Source organism: Ornithorhynchus anatinus, chromosome 13, assembly GCF_004115215.2.
Source record: "Ornithorhynchus anatinus isolate Pmale09 chromosome 13, mOrnAna1.pri.v4, whole genome shotgun sequence".
NCBI classification, from domain to species: domain Eukaryota; kingdom Metazoa; phylum Chordata; class Mammalia; order Monotremata; family Ornithorhynchidae; genus Ornithorhynchus; species Ornithorhynchus anatinus.
The window spans coordinates 4997947-5012134 of NC_041740.1; the positions used below are offsets into that span (position 1 = coordinate 4997947).

The 14188-nt window shown below is 45.8% G+C and overlaps 1 protein-coding gene across 5 annotated transcripts in view; it reads left to right on the top strand.

Moving 5' to 3' along the window:
• Window positions 1-14188, top strand: part of DPP6 (dipeptidyl peptidase like 6) — a 618762-nt gene that overhangs the window by 335435 nt on the left and 269139 nt on the right. The window contains exon 1 of one of the 5 annotated variants that reach the window (XM_029077437.2): window positions 7271-7692. The exons of the other annotated variants lie outside the window; for them this stretch is intronic. Coding sequence (XP_028933270.1) covers window positions 7636-7692 — 57 coding nt within the window. The 5' untranslated portion in view covers window positions 7271-7635. Of the gene's footprint in view, window positions 1-7270; window positions 7693-14188 lie in introns of those variants that run through there. 5 annotated transcript variants of the gene reach the window in all.

The window sequence follows — 14188 nt, forward strand, 5'->3', positions numbered from 1 at the left end:
AGAGGTAAGACGAAAGGTCATTTTTCCCAGGCGCCATTTAGACCAGCATCCATTCATTTTGAGCAAGATAATTCCCCATCCCAAGTCAGTTGCCAAAATGACTGCTCCAGTTGTTGCTTTTCCAGATTATGGTTGAAAGCCTGTGAAGAGCCTGCATCTTTGACCCATTGCACTCTCTCACCAGGGTTTGAATGGGGTCGGAAATTGCCCTCCTGTGGTCAGAGATCTAGCCAGGTTGTCACTCTGCATGACACTTCCTGCAACCCACATCTCTAGCCCTTTCACGTGCTTCATATCATCTTGTCACTTGTGCATGTATGTGTATAATAATAATAAGTATGATATTTGTTAAGTTCTTGATTATGTTGCCAAGCACTGTTCTAATCACAGGAGTAGAGATAAGGTAATCGGGTCGGACACAGCCCCGTCCTACATGGGGCTCATAGTCTTAATCTCCATTTTATAGATGAGGTAACCGAGGCATAGAGAAGTAAAGTGACTTGCCCAAGGTCACACAGGAGACAAGTGAAAAAGCTAGGATTCGAACCCAGTTCCTTCTGCCTCTCAGTGCTCTATCCACTAGGGCACGCTACTTCTCTGTTTAATGGATGTATATTCACTTATTTATTCTGATTGACTCTATCTGTAAGTTATACTGTTTCTGGAGAGTCTCCCCCCATCAGATTGTAAGCTTCTTGTGGGCAGGCAAACATGTCCTTTGCTTCTTTTGTACTGTCCCAAACGCTTAGCATAGTGCATTGCACTCCAGGGGCACTTAATAATGCCATTATTACTACTACTGCTGCTACTAAATGTGGCATTTCAGATCTATCAGCTCCGTTTTCCACCAACCGCTCCGTCCACACCATGGGCGCCCAGAGAAGGCTTCTGTTTGTCCTCTGCACTTGAACTCCTATAGACAACTTAACTAATTCCATTCGTCTGCTCAGGAGACATGCTGCCCGTCACAGAGGGAAGTGTATGTAGAACCAGCCCAGTTGCTTAGGTGATACACTGCTTCAAACTGCATGTGGATTCAGTCTCAAGTACCCACAAAAACCCAAATTGGCTGTGTCCATGCAACGGCACCTAGCAGGTGGGCACAGCTGGTGGAGTGGAAGGATAAAACCACATCCTTAAGAGGGAGCATGGAGAGAAAAAAAAAACATGTGGTTATTGTATTTTACAGAGCACTGTTCATTCAGGGGGTGAGCGTGGTTTTGCCATCCATTTCTAATGGCATCTGGGCAAGTGTATTCCCAGAATGGAGAAGGGAGGTGAAGATGGAGAACTTTCCGTGATGCAAGCCTGCCTAGGTGGTGTGCTGGCCTCCCTCCTAAGTGCCCCTCTTGAGTCCCCTAAGCACAGATTCCCCTGCCTCTCTGCTCACACATGTCCGGACCCCTCTGTTCCCAGGTATCATGCCCATCTGTGGAGAGGTGTCTGTGCTGTTCCAAGCACTGCACACCCCCAGCCATCTGAAGGGCATTAAAGTGGAACCGGAGACTGCAACCACTTGGGCGTGATGCCCTGCAGACATGACTCAGTTAAGCATCAGGCTCCTTTCACTTGGTCCTGGGAACTGCACGCTGCATTTTTAGCTGCCTGGTGGACAGTCACCTTGGATAGCGGAACACATCAGTAAAATAGCTCCGTAGTTGTCCTTTCCGAAGTCTTTGTCCCTTCTCTCTTGAAGTCTGTCTTCCCAGTCCTGTGGCAGGAACAGTCCCTCTGTGGATATGCTCTCAGCTCTGCAAAGGTTTCCCTGAAAGCTGCTTTTGAGCATGATCACCTCTGTGGGTGTTAAGGCTGCAGGTCTTTTCCTCTGAGCTATTTCTTAGGCAAGTCCCTGTTGCTAGGCCAGGTTAGAGAGGTAAGGACCAGCCTACCTGCCCCTGACCCAATCTGACCTACGGGTTGAGCAGTCAGTGTCCAAAATGGGTTCAGGTATGGATTGGCTCAGAGCAAATGAGGTCAGCAGGTGGCAGTGTTAAACCATCGCACCGAAGGTGGCAATTGGGGAATTGCTGCTAGAAGTCATATGGGGTTCAATGGTGGGTCCAGATCTCACGGTCAGTCCCAGCTCTGCCGCATGTCTGTTGTGTGACCTTGGACAAGACATAGACTTCTCTGGGCTTCAGGTACTTCATCTGTAAAATGGGATTGAGAGTGTGAGCCCCACATGGGACAGGAACTGTGCCCAAACTGAATTAACTTGTATCTACCCAGCACTTAGACAGTGCTTGGCACATAGAAAGCACTTAATAAGTACCAGAATTATCACTATTATGTTGGACACCTGGACGTCTTTTGTGGTGGCTCGATCTCAATGCCATGCTGATGCTACACTCCATCTTCGAGGCACCCACAGGATACCCAACCTTATTGATTAGGTTTTCAACTTCCTTGTCCACCCTTGCATTCATTCAGTAACAAAAGTCAGTGACCTCAATCAACCTTGGGTGGCTGCCATTGTTCCTTGGTTGTGGGAAGAGTTTGGCCGGGTGAAGTTGATTCACCACCTCGATCTTCTTCAGGCTAATTGTCTACCCAAAATGCTTCACTGATTCTGAGAAGCAATTTGTAGTCATATGCTTGTCTTGGTGTGTGTGTATGTGTGTGTGTGTGTGTGTCTTTGTGTACACGCTTCCAGTCACCGGCGTAAAAGAGCTGCCATATGGATGGATGATTCAAAGACTACTGATGATGATGCCGTCATCTTGTTGAGTTGAGATTCGTAAACGGTGAGAACTGATTTTTTACAGCAGCTTCCAGATTGCTTATCATTTTGGGGGGTTTATGGTATTTGTTAAGCACCTACTATGCGTTAAACACGATTCTAAGCCCTGGTGTAGTTATAAGCTAATCAGGTTGGACATAGTCCCTGTCCCAAATGGGGCTCACAGTCTAAGTTGGAGGGAGAACAAGAGTACTGGGGCAAAGAGAAGTTAAAGTGACTTGCCCTAGGTCACACAGCAAGCAATTGACAGAGCCGGGATTAGGACCCAGGTCCTCGGAATCCTAGGCCCGTGCGCTTTCTTCTAGGCCACGCTGCCTCGAGAGCATCTGCGTCCAATAGATTGAACAAAACAGGATGCAGTCCGGAGCTTGGTATACTCAGGTGATGGGGACAAGCCCCCTCCAATGCTGATAGAGTTCCTCATGACTTTGTGGAGCAAACTTGGGATCTCGGGAGCCAAACTTTCCCTGGAGTTGCCAGAGATTCTCCAGTTGCTTTTGGGCAGCTGAGCAGGGTGAGTTCCTCTGTGAAAGTGCTTTATCTATGGTCTGCCATGCTCCATCCTCTCCCCGCTCCTCTGTTCACAAAGAAATGGATGCGTAGTGTAATGAAATGGGTTCTGAAAAGACTTTATTTAAGGGTAATGTTTCCAGAAGACATTTTTTCCCATAGGGATGCCACCGGGTCCCTGCTCTGTCTGTCTGCATTTATAGCTGGCCTTATAGCTGGCCCCTTCCTCTCCTGGGATCTGCATACTTGCCCCACTATATTTTAGTCATTGCAGTAACAATAGTAGTAGTAATAGTAGTAGGCCGTAGTAGTAATGGTATTATTGAGCACCATCTGAATGCGTTCACTGTACTAAGGCACTTGGGAATAATAATAATAATAATGTTGGTATTTGTTAAGCGCTTACTATGTGCAGAGCACTGTTCTAAGCACTGGGGTAGATACAGGTAATCAGGTTGTCCCACGTGAGGCTCACAGTTAATCCCCATTTTACAGATGAGGAAACTGAGGCACAGAGAAGTGAAGTGACTTGCCCACAGTCAGCTGACAAGTGGCAGAGCCGGGAGTCGAACCATGACCTCTGACTCCGAAGCCTAGGCTCTTTCCACTGAGCCACGCTGCTTCCCCTATAGTAGAAGTGTGTGTATATATATATATTATATGTGTATATATATATATTAGCTATATAAAGTATAGTAGAAGTAGAACAGAAGCACAGTGCATGTTCCCTGCCCAGAGGGAGCTTACAGACTAATAGGGAATGCACAGAAGAATTCTCAAGCAGTGGAATCCGAATAAAATTGAACATGTTACCCACTCTGTTGTATTGTAGTCTCTCAAGCACTTAGTCCACAATAAGCGCTCGATAAATCTGACTGACTGATGTTCCATTGACTACTTGAATACTGAAGACTGGCATAAATAAAAATATAAGCATAAGAGGGCAGCTGAGGGATTGATAAGGGTCAGGATATTTAGGCAATTTCTTATATGGTGAAATTCACTTTTGGGTTGCGTGCACAACTGAAAAGACCAGTGCGGGCCCCAAAGTCTCGGTGAGATTTTGTGACTATCTTTGATGCTTGGCAGCTCTCTGCTCTGTTTTGCGTTCAGCCTTCTTGACTTTAATATTTTCCGAAGGTTTTGCTCAGAAGAACTACTTTTTTGATAGTATGCCATGCTCGTTTCTCCTCCGCACTGACTCCTAGTTTGCTGGGATTGCAGCACTGACTGAAGCTTTATTTTACTATGTCTTTAAAACATTTCTCTGGCCTCCTTGTTTTGGATTTCCATTTTCAGTTTGTCCCTATAATGTCCTGCTATCGTTCATCCTTCTCAACATATCCCACCCTGGTTCAGCGACGTTGAGATGTGCATTGCTTCACTGTTAGGAGACTGACTTTGTTCCATAACTTTGTGATCCTATGTGGCTGGACTTTTGGGAAGCTTGTTTGGGATTTCAGGAAGCCCTCGATGGTGGGCAGGATAAGTCCTCCTGGGATTGGGCAGGGAGTGTGTCTGTTTATTGTTGTTTTGTACTCTCCGAAGCTTCAGTACAATGCTCTGCACGCAGTAAGTGCTTAATAAATACAATTGATATGAATATAAGTGTGACGTTCCAGGGCTTGGGGACAGCATGAGGAGGGGTTCGAGGCGGGCAAATGAGAGTGGGTCCAGCCAGGAGGTGGGCTTCTTGGGGGGTGGGGGGGGACAGTCCTAAAATACAATCCCATGTCCCTAGGTTTTTTTTGTTTTCATGGCATAGTGGATAGGGCACAGGCCTTGGAGTCAGAAGGTCATGGGTTCATTTATTCATTCATTAAATCGTATTTATTGAGCGCTTACTGTATTCAGAGCACTGTACTAAGTGTTTGGAAAGTACAGTACAGCAATAAAAGAAGACAATCCCTGCCCACAGTGGTCTCACAGTCTTGGTGGGGTGGGGAATAATAATTATAGTACTTGTTAATTGCTTACTTTGTGCCAAGCACTGTTCTAAGTGCTGGATTGATACAAGTTTAGCAGACTGGACACAGTCCCTGTCCCACATGGGCTTACACTCATAATCCCTATTTCACAGATGAGGTAACTGAGGCCCAGAGAAGTTAAGTGACTTGCCCAAGGTCACACAAACATGTGGTGGAGTTGGGATTAGAACCCATGTCCTTCTGACTCCCAGGCCTGTGTTCTTTCCACTAGGCCACGCTGCTTATCCCTGCTCTGGAACTTGTCTGCCGAGTCACCTGGCCAGTCACTTCACTTCTCTGTGCCTCACTTTCCTCATCTGTAAAATGGGGTTCGAGACTGTGAGCCCCATATGGGACAGGGACTATGTCCAACCCAATTTGCTTGCATCCACCCCAGCCCTTAGCACAGAGGCTGGCACATAGTAAGCACTTAACAAATGCCATAATTAATATTATTATTATAATTATTTCCAACTCTTGTCTCCCTCTGTCCTTGGGTGCAATCCGAGAGAAGCAACATGGCCTAGTGGACAGACCCGGGCCTGGGAGTAAGAAGCCCCATTGGTTCTAGTCCTGGCTCCACCATTTGTCTGCTGTGTGACCCTGGGCAAGTCACTTCACTTCTCCGGAACTCAGTTCCCTCACCTGTAAAATGAGGATGAAAACTGTGAGTCCCATGTGGGATGGGGACTGTGTCCCAATCCCATTATCTTGTATGTACTCCAGCGCTTAGCACAGAGGCTAGCACATAGAAGGCTCTTAACAAATACCATTATTAGAAACAGCGTGGCTTAGTGGAAAGAGCATGGACTTGGAAGTCAGAGGTCTTGGTTCTAATCCAGGCTCTGCCACTTGTCAGCTGTGTGACTTTAGGCAAGTCATTTAACTTCTCTGTGCCTCAGTTACCTCATGTTTAAAAGGGGGATTAAGACTGTGAGCCCCACATGGGATGACCTTGTATCTACCCCAGTGCTTAGAATAGTGCTTGGCACATAGTAAGCACTTAATTACCATCATTGTCATATTAATTATTATTATTATCCCTGCCAAGGGGAACATAGAAAGTGCTTAAAAATACCATTAATATTATTATTATTATCCTGCCAGGGGAACATAGAAAGCAGTTAAATACCATCGTTATTATTATTATCATTATTATTAATATCATCCTCCTGCCCGGGGAACGCGACCAGTTGGGAAGGAGAAACAGTCTAATAAACGATGCATTGTCTCTCTCTCTCTCTCTCTGTCTCTCACTCATATTGACACAGTCACCCCCGATCCTATTCTTTCCCTGAAGCCCACGGGCCCCCACTGGCCCGCACCTGCCCGCCCAGCCCGGTCCCTGTCCTCTCCCTGACAGCCCTGGAAGAGATGCAGGAGGGTCGAGGACCCCTCCTCTATTCCACATCTCCCCTCCCTCCTTCACATCTCCCCTCCCCCCCATCTCCTCTCCCTCCTCCCCATCTCCCCTTCCTCCTCCCCATTTCCCCTTCTCCCCATCTCCCCTCCTTTCCATTTCCCCACTTCCCTATCCCCCTCTCCTCTCATCTCCCCCATTTCCCTATTCCCCCTGTTCCTCACCTCCCCCTCTCCGTTCCCCTTCCTCCTCCCCATCTCCCCTCCTCTCCATCTCCCCTCTTCCCTATCCCCCCTCCCCACTTCCCCATCTCTCCTTCTCTCCATCTCCCCTCTCTTCTTCCCATCTCCCCTCCTCTCCATCTTCCCTCTTCCTTATCCCCCTCCTCCCCACCTTCCTATCTCCCCATCTCCCCTCCTCCTCCATCTCCCTTCCTCCCCAACTCCTCCTTCCTTTCCATCTCCCCTCCCTCCTCCCCATTTTCCCTCCTCTCCATCTGCTCTCCTCTCCTCCTCCCCATCTCCCCTCCTTCCTTCCCATCACCCGGTCCTTCTCCCCATCTCTCCCCATCTCCCCTCCTCCCCGCCCCCGGCCCCACGGAGGCCGCCCCGCCGCCTGGAGCATGCGCCTTTTGCAGGAACTGGAGAAGGAGGGAGGCGGGGAGGGGGGGACTGGAGGGGTGGGGGGAGCAGGACCATATCACCCGGCTTGTCTTCGTGCTCCGAGCTGCCAGTTTGCTGGTTGCCAAGCAGTTATCATTGTTTCTGTGGCGATTGCAGAGGCTGTTGCTAATTGGAGAAGCCCCACTGGCAAGCAGCATCTTCCTCTTTCAGTGCCCCTGCATTTGGAAGATCTAGATTTGGGCTTGCCTTCTTCTTTTTCTTTTCTTTTTCTTTTTTTTTTAAATCCCCAACCCCTTCCACACACCAAAAAAGAATCGGTCCGAATTAATGCTCAGAAGTGATGGACTAAATTACCCCCGCCTTGGCTCTGGTGCCTCTAAACTCGCAGAAGAGCCCGGTGGCCACTCTGGTGGTGGACACCGTGAATAGGTGATCATGACGACCACCAAGGACCAAAATGCTTCAGGGAAAACTGTGCAACAACAGGAGCAGGTAACGGGGCTTTGGGAATGTTGGAATGTCGGTTTGTGCTTGGGAGTATGTGTGTGCGTGAGAATTAAGGGTGCAAGGGATATATATTCCTAAATGATGCTATGTGAGTGTGGATCTGACTTGGCACCTGAGCCTCACAGCTAGCCGGAAAAGGAGTTACTGGGGGTAGCCGGTCTGGTCTTTGCCTCTATTGTTTTCGATTTTTAACAGCTTGCTTTGCTTTATCAATAATGCTTAGGCAAGGCTGAGCTGCTAGTGTTGTAAACTTGATGGGTTAAGATCCCTGGGCCAGGGCCCATCTCCTCAGAACAATCTGGCTTAGCATCCGTGAGTTTTGGAGGTTTTCAACTACTTTTAAATAGGGTTAGGTGGATCTTGGCGTACCCCCATCCATCGAAACGGTCTGGCAAAGGAAGTCTGATTTGGCATCCCTGCACAGGTTAAAAGGTCTCACTCAGGATGTCCCTATAAGGTTCTCCTGTTTTTTCTCTCCTTTATAAAGAACTCTTAAAATGTACTGTGTAATTAGTATCATTCATTAGGAACAGAGAGGAGGGAAAGAAAACTTTCTCTGTAGGAAAAGGTAGAAATTCATGATTAAGGTGAAGTGACTTTTACAGATAAGAAGTGGTGACATAGGTGAAGTCTTACTGTGATTGCTGAGTTGCCACTAAGGACTGCAATGATGCTCCAGTATGGGAGGACAGCAGTTTAATATCACCATCACCTCCAGCAGATACCAAACTGTAACGCCTCCCGGGAAATAAAATAGAGCAGTGGAATATATTTCTCATATTATTTGTAAATTACCATCTCCTCCTTAAGAGACTGCAGGAGTTCATATCTTTAATCACTGACTAGTTAGGAACATCATTAAAATAGATCTTGGGAGACAATAAAATACTTTGCCCTCTCCCAATCTATTAGCTGCATGAAGTGGTTTTCCCTTGATTTTTCAGTCTCTTGGGATTATTTCGTATGATTTGTCCTTCTGTACTTTGGGGATACAGGTTATTGGGGAGGGGTACCCATAGATGGGTAGGAGTTGGATGCAGGAATAAGGTACCTTAGGTCTTGATCTACCAAAGCTCTTAGCTGTTCTGAAAAGTAAAAAAAGAACTTTGAAACTGAATTTAATGTGAAAACATTTTCCTATCAAATCTTGAATCCTCTTTCTCCCTTCTTCTTCTCCTCCCCAACCACCCAGAACATCCATTTTTATTATTTCCAGAGAATTGGAAAAAAATTAGTATTAAGACACTTTGTGAAGAAATGAAAAACTCAGTGTTAGGGAGATCTGAAATATCTGAGATATAGTGGGGACTAAGAAGGGTTAATTGAAAAGAGAAAAGGAAGAAGGTAGCCAAAGTGTTAATGTTAGCGAGGGCTCAAAATGAGTAAACCTCTATTGTGTTATAAAAGGAGTTCTGTAGCCTGTTTATTCAATGAAGTGGCGTAGCCAACCTAAATTGCCAACCTCTGACTGACTTGCTGTCCTTTTTATATCTCCCTCTGTCATTAAGTTTCAAATACATGTTTCAAATTTATGGTTTGTGCCTAGTTTAAAGTAGATTCTTGCCCATATGCATAGTTCCTAATTGTGAAAGAGCATGTGCCTCACTACAATTAAACATGAGCCTCACCCAGGTAAGTAGCAGGAGAGTAGAAAGGAGCAATTAAGTACGTGCAGTTAGGTAGCAGCATTGTCTAGTGGATAGAGCACAGGCCTGGGAGTCAGAAGGACCTGGATCCTGCCACTTGTCTGTTGTGTGACCTTGGGCAAGTCACTTAACTCCCTGTGCCTCAGTTACCTCATCTGTAAAATGGGGATTAAGGCTCTGAGTCCCATGTGGGATTTGGTTTGTATCCAACCTGATTAGCTTGTATCTACCCCAGTGCTTAGCACAGTGCCTGGCACATAGTAAGCACTTAACAAATACCGTAAAAAGTACAAGCTCTCCAACTGGGAAAAATATCATTTTCTGGGTTGGAAAACCATTTGTTACAGAGGACTGCTTGCCTCCCAAAATGAGCAGAGAGGAAGCTGTTAATTGGAAAAAAATAAAGCTATCGAATCATTGGCTGGTAGATGTTTGCCCTTTTCTTCTTGAATCTTCACCCCTGCCTGAAACAGTTCAGATTCCCGGACACTTAACTGCAAATAACTGAAGGCACAGATTCTGCTAAGGCTGGGGAAGGGAGAGTAGATTCGTTTAGAACCAGCTGCCGCTGTCACATGAGATTGTGAATGTTTCTTTTCTGCCTCCTCATGGTGACATTTCCTTGATCCTGAGGCATTGAAGTATCAGTGTGGCTGATGAATATTGGGATTCTTATAATGTGAAGCAAAGTCGAAAAGCAGTCAGTGATTGCTCCAGGGAGGAGGAGAAGATGGAAAGGGAAGGTTTGAAAGGCAAAGCATCTTCCCCTCACATAAGACTGCGGAAGAAAGGGCCGCCAATGTGGCCCACCTAAAACCCAAACCTGTCCCCAGGGTCCAGTTATGACATGAAGGAAACCCATTTTTCTGAACACTTCCGCTCCCTCCCTTGCTTAATTCATTTTCCCAAACTGTTTGAAGAGTTGATTCCTTCTTTTTGGTTTAAAATGCCAGGTCCAATGGACCCTCTGCTTGCCTGTCCTGCCTGGCTCTGAAATTAGCTTCTTTTCCGGCACAGAGATCAGGATGCTGATTTACCATCCTGGCCACCTCCAAAGAGACAGGCGGTCAATGAAGAACCAAATGTGTGGGCTGGCCAAGTGTACTTGCTTGCAAGGTTGCGCTAATCGTTAAACCTCCTCCAACGCGCTACAAGTGAAAAGCCGTGGCATCTCATCTCCATATAGAGTGATGAATTACTCTACAAGGATTTGAGTTCAATGCAGCATCTTATTTATCCTCATTTCGGTTCTGCTGTAATTATTATTTGTTCAGTTGGTTGCAAGCAGACAGCAGGGCACACTAGTTAAGATGTGATTGGAGAGAAAAACTCAAGCTTAGCCTGTCACCGGAAGATGATGGGGAGACATGGGGGCGGTTGGTAGGGGCGGGTTTAATAGGCTGAAGTTTATACCAAATAGATGAGGAAAACAACAGGCATAAAATGCATGCCTTGCATCTTAATGCTCTAATAATCTACAGTTTGCCATTTTATAACTTTTAAAAATCAAATCATGTGGAAAGTCAGGTGTGTTCTTACCCATTCAAGGGCCATCCTCCATTGATGTGATAAGGGACAATCTGAGTGTTGAATAGACAGCCTAAATGACCACCTGGTATGCATGCTACCTAACAATAATAATTGTGGCATTTGTTAAGCACTAACTATGCTCCAGCACTGTTCTAAGAGCTGGATAGATACAAGAAAATTGAGTTGGACACAGTCCTTGTCCCACATGGGGCTCCCAATCTTAATCCCCATTTTACAGATGAGGGAACTGAGGCCCAAAGAAGTTAAATGACTCGCCTAAGGTCGTACAGCAGACAAGTGGCGGAGCTGGGATTAGAACCCAAGTCCTCTGAATCCCAGGCCTGTGCTCTTTCCACTACCTCCCACTGAGATTCCTGATCTCATTTGCAGGTAGAGGATTAAGAAAGGTGAATTCTGATTTTAGGAAACTCTGTGTCATGTTGAAGGAAGGGATGAGCCAAACTGATCACAATATTCTGAATGTTATTCTTACCAGAAACAGGCGACTCGGTGATGGGCAGTTTGGGGTCTTGTTCTGTGCACAGATTGAAGAGTTTTGGAGGAGGCTGAGGATAATTTGGTGCGTAAATTTAAAATGTGTTCTCCTTAGGGAACTGAAGTAGCTGAGGATTCAGGGCCAAGAGATCCCAATTACAGATTAAAACAATAAAAGCACATTTGTTTTTAAATTGATATTGTTCCAATTTCAAATGCTATGGAATGGAAAGGCAGAGATAAGCCATGTTATCTAGGGTAAGTGAGGATGGAAAGATGAATATTTCATGCTTCCAGCGTACCATGGCATACTCCGGCTTTGCATCTCACAGAAAGAGCTGTAACACACTGTGGTGGGAATAAATTTGTCATGGCATATGCTGAGCATGGTTTCAATTGGGTTGGGGGCGGGGTGGGGGAAACGCCTCTGAGTAATTGGAGAAGCGACTGAAAGTACGGGAGAGTGACACGGAGCGAAATGAAGTTATTGTTTTTCTTCTTTTTCCCAGAAGGCCTTGTACATTATAGGGCTGAGGGGTGGAAGGAAACTCGAGGTGACAGTTAATTCTCGCTCCTGTGTCCTAACAGGACCACACCTAAACCCATCCAGGGAGATGGAAATGGATTCTATTTTTAAAGCCTCCAGAGATAGAAATCCCGCAGCCTCTCTTAGTCACTCGTTCTTTCGTCACCCAATTCCTGCTTGCTGGAGCAAAAGCCTATTTGGTTCTGAGCCCCTTGGAGAGGAAGAAGAGCTAGTCCATCAGGAATGACAATTGAGCCTTGGTCCAGAGGGAGAACTTGGGAGGAGCAAATGATTATCGTGCCAGTGGCTTGATTGGAGCCACTTGCACTATCATATCCTTGCCCGGCCCATTCCCAGTAGGGCACAGAGCACAGTGGGTGAGACGGCAGATGGAAGTTCAGCATACTGCACAGATCTGGGAGTCAGAAGGACCCGGATTCTAATCCTGACTCTGTCACTTGTCTGCTGTGTGACCTTGGGCAAGTCACTTCACTGCTCTGGGTCTCAGTTACCTCATCTGAAAAATGGGGATTAAGACTGTGAGCCCCATGTAGGGCAAGGACTGTGTCCAAACTGATTAGGTTAAATCTACCCCAGCGCTCAGTGCGGTGCCTGGCATATTGTAAGCACTTAACAAATACCACAAAAAAAAAGTCTGTGAGGTTTTTGCCCACATTAATCATCTTGGAGAGATGAAAGGGTCTCAGTGACAGTCCATCCGGCACCTTGCTCTTAGTTCAGGTTTCCAGGTACTGAGTTTCCACAACTCCCAGCAGGGAGATTCCATCAAGCTCTGAATAAGCTTCACTTGTACTTGAAGACTTACTGAATCTCCTCTTTTTATTTCTCCCATATGGAATAGCTCCAGTTAATAGTGTTTATGAGGTAGAATTAAACAAAGGAAGGTTTAGGTTAGATATTAGTCAATTTGTATCATTGAAGTCCGGTGGTTTATAGATGAGTCTCTCAATATCAGGCGAATAATATCCAAGTCATAGTTGCCGAGGTGTTTACGATCAATAGCCTCAATTATTTCTCTAATTGCCAGAATTGGTAGGGATGTCTAGCTAAGAAACTCGGGGAGGGCAGTGCAGGGGGGCAAGAGAGGATAGAAGAAATAAAAGACTATAAGGAAAAGGTGGAAAAGAGAGGAGAGAGCAGAGGAGGAAAATATCTCTGAACCTCAATGTGGAAATCATTCTTGAAGCTGTAAAATGACAGGGCTGCGACCAGGGAAGTGAGCCAGGCAGCTTGGCACAATAGAGTTGGCACAAGAGAGAAAACTCGGAGGCCAGTGAATATCCTGAAGGGAGACAATGTCTGGAACATATCAATCAATCGATGGTATTTTTTGAGTGCATACTGTGTGCAGTACACTGAGCAAAAGTGCTTGGGAGAGTATAGTATAACCAAGTTGGTAAACTTGTCCCCTGCCCACAAGGAGCTTTCAATCTAAAGGGAAGCTTGGTTAGGTCCCATTAACCTTCATAGGCATTTCCCCTACTCCCAGTTTTGTGGGAAAATATTGGGTTGCTAATCACTTACAGTAATGAATAATCAGCCTGTTTTTGGCTCATCAGGAATTGTATCATTATTACTTTTTATGGTAATGAGCCATATTCGTATTTGACAGTAATATGTTTGGGTATGAAATAAGCATCCCTCCATGAGGGATCACGGAGAGACAAATGGGAACTAGATACTCTGTAGAAGAAAGTAATGAAAAATACAATTTGGCAGGAAGTCCTGAAGAATCAAGAGAGCTCTGAGAGTTCAGTGGAACACCTTCTTTGCTTGGTATATGCTGTTCTATTAATCAATCAATCATGGTATTATTGAGTGCTTTATTGTGTGCCATACACTGTACTGAGCACTTACAAGAGTATAATAAAATAGAGTAGGTAGACATGATCCCTGTTCACAAGGAGCTTGCGGTCTAAAGGAGGAGCCAGAAATAATAATAAAAAAAAACCCCAAAAATGGGAAATGGGAGAGTATAAGGATATGTACATAAGTGCGAGTATAGATCCAAATGCATAGGTGACACAGAAGGGAAGGCAAGGAAATGAGGGCCTAGTCAGAGGAGGTTTCTTGGAGAGATGTGATTTTAGTAAGGTTTTGAAGTGGAAAGAGTGGTGGGTTGTCAGATGGAAAGGAGGAGGAAGTTCCAGATCAGAGGGAGGAGGTGGAAAAGGGGCCGGTGGCAAGATAAACGAGATTGAGGCACAGTGAATAGGGTGGTGTTAGAGGATCAAAGTGCCTTGGTTGGGTTGTAGTAGAAAAT